Consider the following 12805-nt stretch of genomic DNA (forward strand, 5'->3'; position numbering starts at 1 on the left):
TTGCCGTCTAAATGACACGACATGCCTCAGCAGTGGGGACTTGGTCCCGAGAGGAATTAGCCTCATCGGGGACACTATGCGCCCGTGCCTGCTGAGCTCCCGCAACATGTCATTCTTAAAAAACGGAGGGACGTTGGACACCACCACCTTCTTACGTTCGACAGGGGAAGCACCGGCGTCAGTTCACCATTACCACCCCCGTCGCCACCAGCTGATCGGCTTTGTCCGTGTTGTCCACAAACACCACCACCATTTTACTCATTCTGGACGCGGACTTCACACTTCGTGCCCCACACTGTCCCCCACAGCCAGCGCGCACTCCTACACGGACACACCGGTCGGTGGAGAGAGTTTGACGCCGTGTCTGCGGGTGAGTTTTTCAAAAGCGGAGGCTCCCGGCGCCGCTGCCATGACGGGCATGGCGACCGTGGTCACCAAACAACCTCACCAAAGACAGTGAATCAGCGCTCGAAACTGCAGAAAAGTGCTCCCCAAAGTGAATAAACACCACCCGGTGTGACAATAAAGATTGGAATATAGAGAATATAGAGAGACTCTTCATGTCAATTATCTCCTGGATTCATGGTGCAGGTCCCAACATGTTGGTGTATGTGAGCTGCTGCTGAGATGTTTCCCACAGGCAGCAGATGTAAGGAAGGAAATCAGCCGAAGTTTCAATTGTCCAAACATGGCTGCAGTTTTCAGCTCACTCATGAGCTTCAGCACAACATGCGTCGTTACTGGAGCAGCCGGGCATCCAAGCACAGGTAGCCTTGAGCACACTTTCATAAATCCGAGCACATATTGAACCAGAGGTAAAGATTTCTGTGCATATGTCATGACATACATAATGACTCGCTTTGTACCTTGATGCATAATTCAGTGTGGATGTATATTGTTGTGTTTATAAGTGGTTACCACGGTGACAGAGACAAATGTAGCAAACTCAATAAAGCCCAGGCTGTAATGCAGTCATTTAACATGGAGAAATCAATACTGCATGCGTCCCTTCATATGTGGGGGCTACATGTATATTATGTTCTGATCCAAACTTGTAATTAACAAGTTGCACTGCTGTGTTGCACTGCCCCCATCCGGCTTGAAACGTAATTTCTCATATGAGTGTATAGACTTTTAGGTTTGTGGATTGAAATGAAAACATCTGTTTACTTTCTGGCTCTGTTAAGAAGCTGCTACTACTGTGACTGATTTAGAAAACATCATAAAACGTCTAGAAAAATCTATGTAAATCAATTAAACGTTGGACTCTGAATGAAAATTATTTTTCATAATAAAAGAAAACTGTGGACCGTATCGTGTGTATTATGTAACACTCTAGAACACAACAAAGATCTGTGGAACCGTTTCAGGCCTCAATCGGCCGCTTTGTTTTGGAGGACTTCGGGATCTGCCCACGTGACTGGCTTGCAAACATTCGATTGCTCGAACGTGCAGGGATCCGCACAGCTGGGCCGCCGAAGCCATTTTATTATCACAAGGGTCTCGCAGGTGCAATTGTGGGTTTATAGTGTTAGTTATGTCTAAGGCTCGCAGTACCATGGGGCAGTGTGGAATTACATCCTCCAAAACCGTTCTGGTTTTTCTCAATCTCATATTTTGGGTAAGTAGTCGACAGATGTGAATACAATGTGCAGCATCCCGGTGACGCCAAGAAAGAGCATTAGCGTTAGCAAGCTAGCAAACTCCGCAAAAAATGTGCAGTCTACCGATCAGCGATTTAGAGGCGCTTCTAGGGTTGACTTTGTTTAAAACATGGGGCCACTTCCTAATGGGGGCTCTGGAAAGGAAAACAATCTGACCGAATAGTGCCACTCACAACTTGTACCTATGACGTCATGTTGCTGCTGCAGCAGGTAGTGAAGCTGCTGCGGTTTTAGCTGCATCATTTAAGAATGCAAAATATGGTCAGTATGAAGTGGCCAAACGTAAAAGAAAGCGTGCATGCTTTTGTACGATGGGATGTGAATGAAGGAAAGACGAAAAGTTTTATATCGATTTAAGTCTTTCAATGAAAGTACAGCAAAATAATTAGTAAAAAATAAAGTGGTTTAAAAAAATCCTAACTAGTTTAGTTTATCAGTAGGAAACCGAGTTTTTAGCTAGGGCAAATAACAGTAAAGGGGGTAAATTAATCCTTCCATTTTCTACCACTTTTCCCTTGCAGGGTCCCAAGGTGGCCTGAAAATATGTCCTCTATATGAATGTATAACTGACTTTTGAAGAGCTCTCTGACTTACGTGGCTGTTGTGTCTGCAGGCGGCAGCTGGAATCTTATGCTATATTGGAGCCTATGTGTTCATCACATATGACGACTACGATCACTTCTTTGAAGATGTGTACACTCTGATCCCTGCTGTCATTATAATAGCAGTTGGGACGCTTCTCTTCATCATCGGTCTGATTGGATGCTGCGCCACAATCCGTGAAAGCTCCTGTGGTCTGGCAACAGTGAGTGGGCATCATTAGCACATCATCAACACAATGCAGTGGTAGGAAAGGTCAACTTTAGTCTCAGTGCTGAACAGCTTTGTTATTTTGTCCAGTTTGCAGCCATTCTCCTGCTGGTATTTTTAACAGAATGTGTGGTGGTGGTGCTCGGTTACACATATAGGGCAAAGGTAAGCACATGAATTTTTGTCAGATATTGTTAAATACCTTATATCTCCAAGAGTAGCAGTTGAGCATCAACAATAAAGGTTTACAGTGTAATTTCAGGGTGTGTATTTTGAATACCTTTTGATTTTGCCTTTATAAACTCTGCAATGGAAGTCATTAAAACAACTCCCAAGCTATGAAGGGATTTCAAAGAATTTTTTAGAAAAATTAATAACAGGCCAAGGAAGACATTCAATTTCGGGCATGTTTGAGATTGTGGAGGGACTTTCACCTTGCAAAGATCAAAGGTAAGCTGCTTTGCTTAGAAAGCAACTTACTATGTTATGTAACCTTGAATCACTACTGCACACACACACATGCACACACACCCCTCTCTCTCACTATATTATGGGTGTAAGTCCCAATATGTAGTGAAATGAGCAGCTTGGCAGAGTTTTGTGCTCTCCCATATACAAAATGAGTAAATGGTTACTAGGGTGGCAATATTTCATACATGAACACTTGTTTTCAGCATTTGCATTTAGTGACAGTATGACATTTCACTTAAATGCATGAAAGCAAGTTGTTTTAAGACTTATAGGAAAGTACAGGAAGAATCCCACCTGCTGGTCTTGTTACAGGTTGAAGATGAAGTCAATCACTCCATTCAGAAGGTTTACAGTGAATACAACGGCACCAACAGCGACGCTCCCAGCCGTGCCATTGACTATGTCCAGAGGCAGGTAAGAGGCAAAGAAAGAGATGAAACAAAATAAATGTTCTTTAAATTGACTGAAAGGACACTGTCAGACTATGAAATGTCTTACTGTGAGACTACAGCAAATCAGATTCACAGACCTTTTTTTCCCTTCCTGTTTGACCTGCTTCACGTATCGTCTCTTGATTGTAAAACTGATGTCAAACAATTGTTTTAACAGCCTGACTGCAGATATTCTGTTGCATTTTTCCTTTTCAGCTGCACTGCTGCGGCATTCACAACTACTCTGACTGGAGAAACACACGCTGGTTTGGGGAGTCCAAGAACAACAGTGTCCCAGTCAGCTGCTGTCAGCCCAGCATCGGTAACTGTACTGGTGTTCTCACGCGACCATCTGAGCTCTACCAAGAGGTACAAACAGGTTGACTAAACCACAGAACTTGTCAGAGCACTGCTCTGACATTCATGTGTTTTGTTTTGTCAGTAACATGTGTTACTTTTGATTCATATGCTTCCTGGCACAGGGTTGTGAAGCTCTAGTTGTGAAGAAGTTAAAGGAGATCATGATGTATGTCATATGGGCTGCCCTCACCTTTGCATCTGTACAGGTGAGGAGGAGGAGTAGGAGGTTCCATGATTATAAAGCAAAATAGGGAATCACAGTGTCTTCACTTCATATGTCTATAAAAGGAATTAGAAGCTGTGATGAACACTGAATTTCTTTCAAGCAGAACTAGTGTGAAGCACAACGTCTCATGAGATCTCATGATCTCTCATGATCTCAGCTGACAAATGATAATTCAGCCTTTTCTATCTCTGTAACTGTTCTTCTTGATGCCTGTATGGAACTGCACCACAGCCCAAATGACAGCAGTTTTCTCCCCAATCAGATGCTGGGCATGCTCTGCGCCTGCGTGGTGCTGTGCAGGAGGACTCACGACCCGGCATACGAGCTGCTGGTCACAACCAATAGCTATGCGTGAAAGAGGCCCAGCCATCCGAAGGCAGCTTCTCTGGACAAGTCCACCGTAGATTTGTGCTGTAGTTGTATCAGCTCGGACACTCTGCACACACCCGACAACAACAAGTACTGCTGATGTGGGTTTGGGTGGAGGGGGCTTTAAGGGGAAATCTGTTATTTATTGTCATGCTTCATAATTAATGTTACTTTCAATGTTCTTTTTTACATGGAAATTTTCGCTAAAATTAGTAGATGGCAAGCTAAATTAGTAGATGGCTTATCAGCACTAATCAGGATGATGTTTTTATTATTTTGAGTTTCTGTGCATTTGGGCACAAACTCTCTTAATAAGACTCAGAGTTTAGCACAAATGTGACATCATGAAATGTCACACATGAAACCTGTTTGGTTTCATCAACACTCCCAATATCGATCTCACATTTGGAGATATGTCTCCATGAAAATGCTGCAAAGAATCTGTACAATAATCCTTCAACATAGCTTTGATCAATCTATTATTGTCCTTTATTTTTGTCCCCCAGTAGCTTTGAAACTTTCAAAGCTGTGTTTTGATAATATTGAGTTTGTGAATAATGAACTTCCTTTTTGGTGTGCATGTTAGTGCAGCATTGCCAGTTTGTCACTTTTGACTGAAACTTTAGTGTCTCCAGTCTTAATATTAATTTCAGTGTTAGTTGAGATCCCTGGTAGCTGTAGATCCTGTTAATGGGAATCCTTTGTTGGTCTGCCAGACATATACCTGAATCACTTTTCTATATTTCAGTGAATTTTTTAGATGTTGAGTAATTTAGTGTCAAGACAAGAAATATTGTACATAGCCTTTAGAACTAAGAGGAGACAAATAAAAGTGTCGAATGGGCTTAAATCTTGTGCTTGTACCTGAGTACACATTACAGAGTCGGAGAAATTTTATTGTGACTGGTGTCCTGATCAGATTTAACACAACAGTTATCAGACAGAAGTAGATGATCATTTTTGCACAATAGGCCAAAATACAAATCAACACTGTGTCCAGCTCCCCTTCACCTACAAAAAATCTGTTCAATATATCAAAAAGTATTCTGTGATGTGATGACGATGAGACTTGAGCCATTTGGTGACGAACTATTGACATTTGTCCATGGAAGCAAATTTAAAGCACCTTGTTTAAGTTTAGTTTGCATAGTTTTAACAGTTCTCAAAATGAAATGATATGGGCTGGAGTTGCTTTATTAAGTTTTCCTAATGAATTATTTACTCCACAGGTCAATGTGTGAAATATTAAATCTCTGCCATCATTTGTAGAAGCTCAGATTTTAAACACAGGTTTGAGAAACATGGATTACATTTTTCCCAGGTAATTTCCAGGCACCAGTCCTGTCATCCCCTCCTTTTCCACCATCCACCAGCCATCTTCCCCACGCTCCAACACTTGGACATGTTCTCCTCTGCTGACTGACAGCTCATCAAGCTCCTGAGAGAGATGAGAACAGAAGAGATCTGCTTGGATCATTGAAACACAAATGCCATCACTACTGTCAGAATGTACAAATGAATGATGTGGTGAAAAAGGTTTGGTGATTACCTGTGCCATGTATTCAAAAAGAACAATGTAGCCACTTTCATCAGCTGAGACGCTGGTCAGTGATCTTCCAAAGCAGAGTGGTGCATAACCTCCAACTGAGCCCCCAGCTAAAAGGAAAGAGAAATGGGTTATTCCTTGAAAACAATATCTCTAGCAGCTTTTAATACACATAATGCAGTTTCAAAAAGAACAGCGCTACATTTTATTTCAGTGCATGAAGTAGTCCAGTGCAGTCTGTTGTAAATGTCTATTACAAAAGTAACATGACAGTTAAGACAGTGCAACACATTTTGCTTGTGTTCAAGTGGTTTATAAAATGAGAGGAAAGAACTTGAAACACATGAAAACACTTTGTGGCTGTGTAGGTTTTGCCATGTATGCACCTCTGACCCAAGTATCCATAGGGTTATGACCTTCCATAGCAGAAAAATAAAACACTATTATTCTTAAATGTAATATTTATGAAGCAGCAGATGCAGTGGCAACAGCTGCAGCAGCACGATGACTGACGGCGCCTAATTTCATCCAGTACAACACAAGTAAATCTAAAACTTACTGTCTTTACGAGAGGCTGATTCGGAGAGCTGAAGAGTGTCCGTGCTGGCATTCACTGATTTGGGAGCTAGATGATCAGAACTCCTGAGCAATTGATTGGAATTGTTGAACAGTGTTTCTATGTTACACTCCTATTTTCTAATGGGAGGCTGAACTTTAAGAGCAGCCCTGCAAACGTGGACTGTTTCAAACCTTGTGAGGTCATCCCCATCTGCAGAGGCAGTCTGCTGGTTGTCCTTCGTGGACCTCTTGGTCCTGTTGTAGCTCTCAAACAACACAGGGTCTGTGGAGGAACAGGAAGTGGCTTATTGCAGAACTGAGATGAGCTGTTGCTTTTCAAATGCATGCTGACTACAAAAGAAATTCTGAGGGTTAGTGTCTCTATCCACTTCACTCTTTCATTTAAAGTGTTGAGCGACCTCTCTAAAATAAAGTATTCAAGCTCACCTGGAGGTTTTGTTCCTGTGCTCTTCATCCTAATGAAACAGTTGAGGTCTGTGACGATGTCGCACTTTTCCAGTTCTTTTCGCACTTCCTCATAAGACTTTTTTTTCAAACAAAAGCAATAACTTAATTTTAAAAAAAAGTGGCATAGCCAACTATTACCTACATTTGAAAGAAAGTGTTGACACATCGGTTTCTGTGGATCAACTGTACATACTAGCTACTACATAATATCTGTAAAGGCTAATGTTAAAATATACATCCTACATAATATCTGTAAAGGCTAATGTTAAAATATACATCTTCTGTGTTGTAGAGTCAAATGTGCACATTAATTCATTCAGGGATACATGGGGGTCATGGTTGTGGTTCTTTCTGTTTAAAAAGTGATTCAGAGAGAAGCAGCTACTGGCCTCATCTCGGATTGCGCAATCCTTCACATGCGATTGATATATGACTGTTTGTTGATTGTCACTAACGTCATGTTTTCACACACTTTAATTACTCCCCGACTTTCTGTAGTCTGGCTAATACATTTACTTTGTGTGCATAACATGTAGTGCTGTTGAGCAGTATATGTAGTGTTATTGAGCAGACATAAATAAAACCGCAGTGAAGAGGAGCATAGCGCACGGCACTATTCTGTCTGACCGTCAGGAGGCGCTGTGAGCCCATAGGTTCTTGTAGCCGATGTTCAACCACCGTAGAAGAAAACCACACGCACGTCAATTACAAGTAAAGGTAAGGTCATAAGATTTGATCGCGTTTCTTTATTTTACTTTTCTCTTTTTTCTTTTATTTCCTCTTCTTTTACCTTTTTAAATGGATGAAGTGGAGAAACTCCAATATTTAAAGTACTGCTGTGGCGGACACATAGGGGTGTATTTCACACCCAGGTGATGCATGGGGTGATGGGCGTGGTTAGCCCTTGATTAGATGCACTGTTCGAAGCGCCATTCTGTATTGTCTGGTGGATGTGGAATAAAGACGTTTAAACCATCTGCTCAGTCTGAGTCTTTCCTCGTCCTGCCACACTGCTGTCAGCCTTAACGCACATTAATGACATTTCGCGTTAGTTGAACGCGTTGGTTTGGATAACCCTGATTTAAATGGAACTAAATATTAGTGAATGTAAAAGAAATACTATTTTGGTCTCCTTTTATTTAACAATGTTTTAAAATTGAATAACGCTTTTTATACCGATACCTTTGAAAATCTGAGGTCAAACGTGCTTTTTTCCTCTTTACTTTCTGGAGCTTTAAAGGAGTTGATCTTTTGAAATGAGCAGATGTGAATTCTGTGGAAACTTAACCTCTTTTTTGACTAAATGAACACCGTACTCGTGTGTTTGAATAGAAATCTAAAATAAGATATGGAGCATAACTAGTTGTCAATGTTCAGGCCGTGATTACATGGTGAATGTACTCCGCTGCTGCTTTATTGTACATTTGTGAATCAGAGAAGCGTGAGCTTCATCGCACTGCTTTATTTGTATCTGGATTTTAGATATTGTGTAGACTTTACACACTAAACTGTTAAGTCAGAGGTCTCTGAACCCAGTTGTCGAGGCCCAAGATCCAGTTGGGGTTTTGTTCTACCAGATACCAAATGCTTTTACATGGGCTGTGTTTGGAATCACACTACTCGCACTATAGACGCTATATAGAGAGCTGGGCCAGGTGCACTGCTTATGGCACCCACTCAGATGTTGAAATTCTGTTTTTGAAAACTCAGCTGAGGTGAATTTGACATCTTAGGAGTTGCATAATCAGCTGTTCTCGCAATTATATTAATGTATTACATCTTTTACATTGTTACCTCTCTGACAATCCATCACTGACATATCTACAATGGTAAAGTGTGTGTGTGTGTGTGTGTGTGTGTGTGTGTGTGTGTGTGTGTGTGTGTGTGTGTGTGTGTGTGTGTGAGAGAGAGAGATTGTCAGAGTCTGCACAAAGGAAAGAACAGAAAAAGAAATGCAGCTGACCTGGTCATCTTTGACACACTGCACAGAAAGATGGTTGCAGTGGTCCCAGAGAGCACACCGCAGCATGGCAATGCGATCTGCCTCCAGCTGCTGGAAGACCTGACAAACATGACAACTTGTTGGCTCTCTGAAGCCCTGTGCAGTATTCTAAAGGTCAGCAGGGCTCTTTTAGGTGAAAACATGCTATTATGCATCATTCTACTGGCTGGGCTCTTATTTTTAGCAAGTGAAAATATAAAAAAAACTGAAGGGGATGTGGTTAGCAGCTAAGGTGACTGTGTTGTGAATAAATTTAGATGTAGTGCGCACCAATTCTACACTACCTCACATGTGCTTTTGTGGGTTTCCTCCCAATCCTGCCGGATACCTTCTAGGTCACCAATGGTGGCTGAGTGCAGCTTCTCTGTAAAAATAAAGCTCATACAGATCAGATCCCCTCAGACCAACTTGTCCTTATCTTCTTTGCTGGATAGGTCAGTTTAATGGCTGATTATGTCTGTAGGCTCCAAACTCCAAATGCTTGAAATTTTCTAAACAATCTTTTATCTATTTATAAAATTACACATGTGCTGGGTATTATTGCTGGTTGCTCACAAGGTTTTCCCTCCCAAATGAACGATGAGACCAACCTGCTTCATTAGCATACTGTCTGCACTGTTTGGCCCGATGTCGGATCTGTAATACAGATGTATGTTGAGTTCTGACCCTCCACACATGACGGAATCACCCCAGAATGTTCTTGATGACAGCTTCAGCATCTGAAAGGCAACAGTCTGGGGAAGGGGGCCCATGTACTTGCTGCACCTTGTCTGAGTTTTTGGTGGTGAGGTCCGTCTTCTGAGCCGCACGTTCCACCTCACTGACATCTTTACACCTCAGCTGGTAATTCTTCTTCGACTATGACCAAACAGCAGATTTTAGTGAGGATGGACCCCAACAACTGCATGTGCCTGCTGTTTGTTACCTCCATGGCCTTTTTGTGCAAAGACAACTTTTTCCTGTGAATCTTCTCCATGATGCTTTGGAACTGTGAGAAGGAACAAGAAGCAGAAAGAACATGCAGGGACAAAGCTTCCTTCAGCAGTGAGCAGTTCTGACCATGAAATGTGACCTCTTTCTTAGGAATAATTGTCTAATACGCTATGTTGCCAAAAGTATTCGTTCGCCTGCCTTCAGGCACGCATTAACTTGAGTGACATTCTTAATCCATAGGGGTTAATGTGATGTTGATCAAACCCTTTGCAGCTATAACAGCTTCAACTGTCCTGGCAAATCATTCCACAAGGTTTAGGAGTGTTTATGGAAGGTCAGGCACAGATGTTGGATGAGGAGCTCTGGCCCACTTTGTCTGCTCTAATTCATCCTAAAGGTGGAGCTCAGGACTCCACTGCAGGCTAGTTAAGTTCTTCCATGAGTGGAAGAACTTAACTCCCACAAACTCTCTCATCCAGGGCTTCATGGATGCTGCCTGTTGCACTGGTGCGCAGTCATGTTGGAAGAGAAGGGGCCATTCCCAAATTGTTCCTATAAAGTTAGGAGCATTCAGTTGTCCAGAATTCCTTGGTGTGCTGCAGCTCCAAGATTTTCTCAGCAGCTACTACTACAATAATAATAATAATAAAATTATTATTATTAATAATAATAATAATAATAATAATGTGAGTGGAACACCTGAACTCAATAATCTGGACGGGTGACTGAATGCTTTTGGCAATATAATGTAGCTGCACCTCCGCAACCATCAGGAAGAGCAGGAGCCAGTTTTTCCCACAGCCATCACAGTCATGTCGGTGGTCAAGCCAAATCTAATGCTACCTTCTTCCTCTGCTCTTTCTGACGCTCTCTGAACACCTCGATCTTTTTCACCTCCTCTTTCAGTGTGTCAGATAGCTGGATGTGAAAGTTCCCGATGTTCTCGAGTTCTGCAGCCAAAAGTAGTAAAATGAATCACTCCTGGTTTGGACAACAGCAGCAACAGCAACAGCAGCAGTGTCTCATTAGAACTCTGGTTGACTTACGTGCCCTTAATTGCTCAAAAGATGCTCTCAAAGTACTAAAACATGGAGAAGAACAGCAGAATTAAAATACAACCAGTCTGAACTGGGCCTCTTTCTGAAGGTTTCCACACACACGCGGTCACAGTGAAGCTGCTGGTGAGTGAACATCCTGAACTTGTGACTGTGAAGGTTGTCTGATATCAGCAGAGCAGAGCTACAGGTAATGACCTCCTGCTTACCTGGGTCCGTTTCTCCCACTAGAATGTGTCATACATGTATTTGACCTACACCTTCCATATAGGCACATCATGACATTGGCTTTTACCCACTGTTCTCTCTACCTGACTTCTGTCTGTCCTCCTGCTTTGCAGGCAACAGTAAGCAGCTCCTTTCCATATTTCTCCTCTGCCAGAGCCCTGCACAACAACAACAGAGCAGCCAAAGCTTGTTTTAGGGATTGATTTGAAAATGGACCTGTTAAAAATTCCTCTTAACTAACAACCCTTTTCACAAGGCTGATACGGATGGGAACATTTGTTCTGTCATTATCAGGAAGTGGGTAGGTATCTTGTCCAAGTGCTCCATTCTTCTCAGACTTTGATCTCTCCAGATAATTATTCTTTCTAGATCTGTGTTCATCAGATCAAATGAATGTTCTGTAGGAGCCTGTTCAAAATCTACAAAGGACTTATAAAGGTGTCTCATACGCTGGTTTGTTTGTGTTACCTCATCTTTAAAAGCTCTTCCACATCTTTGCACATTTGCCTCCCATCACGTAACCTTTGGATCACAGCTTCGTAGCCAGCATGGCAGGTAAAATCTGACCCCTGTGTTATAACAAAATCAACCATTATTGCAACACAGCCCTACGTCAACCCTGAATGCTCTGTGATAAAAATGCAGAAGTAGAAAAAAAAAAGTTGTAAATGTGCTATATTGTTCTAAATCATCTATGTAATATAACACAAATAGTCTCCCATGTCATAACAAGTATCTGTCTTTTTATGTTGTTATTAATTCGCCTTCAGATCCAGGTCTGACGCTCAGCCTCTCATCAGAAACTCTAAGAAGTAAAATTCCAGATTAACTCACCCAGAAACTGTCTTTAAACAGCAACGCTGTCATCCCACTTCTTCCTTCTTTCAGCTCGACCCAGTTTTCACGATGACTCTCCGCTGCCCAACTCTGATCACACAAAGCAACATAAAGTCTCGAGTGAGCGTGGTTGCTTGGCCTGCTTCAGTGTGGCTCTCACACCCGGATGAGGAAGAGAGCAGGTCTCCTGATGTCACTCAACACATGAGGCCACATGTGAAGCCGGCAGCCTCTTTGTCAGTCCCCCCCAACTCTGCAGGTCTTTCTGCAAGGCCTTTTTTAGATATCATTTTTATTTAACAAATACACAGATCTTATTGAATGGATCCTTTTTAATAATGATAATAATGAACAAGATAATATCCTCTAACCTCTAGTGAAGGTTTAGTTTAATTTCTCACCCTACAACTTTGACTCTTTTAGAGTGGTCATCAGTGTTGTGGAGACCTCCCTCACCGGTCTCCTTCCACACTCAGACTCCTCCTCTTAGATTAACATGTGTCTCCTCTTCCTTCCTGAATATTTTTTTCTATTAAAACTATTGAACTATTGACAGCAGATATGGCAGATGAATACTCATACAGCCAGCATATCTTTAGATAATATTTATATAAATTTGGAGTTGTGCATTGTTGGTGTTTTGTTATGAATAATGTTCACCCTCATGTTTGCAGTCTTACTGGTAATCATGTGACAACAGCAAAGCATTGAGTACTACTGGAAGTGAAAGTTTATTTGCTGAGTAAATTTGAACATCCTTACACATTTCTGCCAATCTACAAAAAAATATATCAAATGTTATTTAGATATATGTTCGGTCACAACTTATAAGGTTAAAAGGTTGCAT

General features: G+C 41.8%; 2 protein-coding genes across 3 annotated transcripts; one reads left to right on the plus strand and one right to left on the minus strand.

Moving 5' to 3' along the window:
* Nucleotides 1–1418: 1418 nt before the first annotated feature.
* LOC101079604 (tetraspanin-3-like) lies at nt 1419–5173 on the plus strand. Of its 2 annotated transcripts, XM_003969506.3 has the most exons (7): nt 1423–1621; nt 2278–2469; nt 2565–2639; nt 3258–3359; nt 3593–3745; nt 3859–3942; nt 4225–5173. In XM_003969506.3, exons 1-7 carry the CDS (start codon nt 1538–1540, stop codon nt 4315–4317), a joined length of 783 nt encoding a protein of 260 aa, XP_003969555.2. In that variant the 5' UTR covers nt 1423–1537; the 3' UTR covers nt 4318–5173. The 2 variants fall into 2 exon arrangements, with proteins under 2 accessions (XP_003969556.2, XP_003969555.2); XM_003969507.3 differs by lacking the exon at nt 2565–2639 and having other exon boundaries at nt 1419–1621.
* A 36-nt stretch (nt 5174–5209) lies between these two features.
* LOC101062992 (proline-serine-threonine phosphatase-interacting protein 1-like) lies at nt 5210–12143 on the minus strand. The gene is made up of 15 exons (XM_011609652.2): nt 11956–12143; nt 11590–11690; nt 11205–11279; nt 10885–10919; nt 10682–10788; nt 9831–9893; nt 9671–9763; nt 9496–9541; nt 9190–9269; nt 8867–8965; nt 6883–6979; nt 6628–6718; nt 6437–6519; nt 5881–5987; nt 5210–5769 (listed from the first exon to the last, which is right to left on the minus strand). The coding sequence occupies exons 1-15, from the start codon at nt 11986–11988 to the stop codon at nt 5638–5640; spliced, it is 1242 nt and encodes a 413-aa protein (XP_011607954.1). The 5' UTR covers nt 11989–12143; the 3' UTR covers nt 5210–5637.
* Nucleotides 12144–12805: the final 662 nt, after the last annotated feature.

Source organism: Takifugu rubripes, chromosome 13, assembly GCF_901000725.2.
Source record: "Takifugu rubripes chromosome 13, fTakRub1.2, whole genome shotgun sequence".
Lineage (NCBI taxonomy): Eukaryota > Metazoa > Chordata > Actinopteri > Tetraodontiformes > Tetraodontidae > Takifugu > Takifugu rubripes.

What these genes read in the sequence shown, in the direction of transcription:
- LOC101062992 (XM_011609652.2), bottom strand. Translation starts at nt 11,988, where the DNA reads ATGACAGCGTTGCTGTTTAAAGACAGTTTCTGG. An exon ending in GGAGGACAGACAGAAGTCAG is followed by an intron (nt 10,920 to 11,204) that starts GTAGAGAGAACA and finishes TCCATGTTTTAG; the next exon opens with TACTTTGAGAGCATCTTTTG. An exon ending in TGCACAAAAAGGCCATGGAG is followed by an intron (nt 9,764 to 9,830) that starts GTAACAAACAGC and finishes GTTTGGTCATAG; the next exon opens with TCGAAGAAGAATTACCAGCT.
- LOC101079604 (XM_003969506.3), top strand. Translation starts at nt 1,538, where the DNA reads ATGTCTAAGGCTCGCAGTACCATGGGGCAGTGTGGAATTACATCCTCC. An exon ending in GCTCCTGTGGTCTGGCAACA is followed by an intron (nt 2,470 to 2,564) that starts GTGAGTGGGCAT and finishes TATTTTGTCCAG; the next exon opens with TTTGCAGCCATTCTCCTGCT. An exon ending in TTGACTATGTCCAGAGGCAG is followed by an intron (nt 3,360 to 3,592) that starts GTAAGAGGCAAA and finishes TTTCCTTTTCAG; the next exon opens with CTGCACTGCTGCGGCATTCA.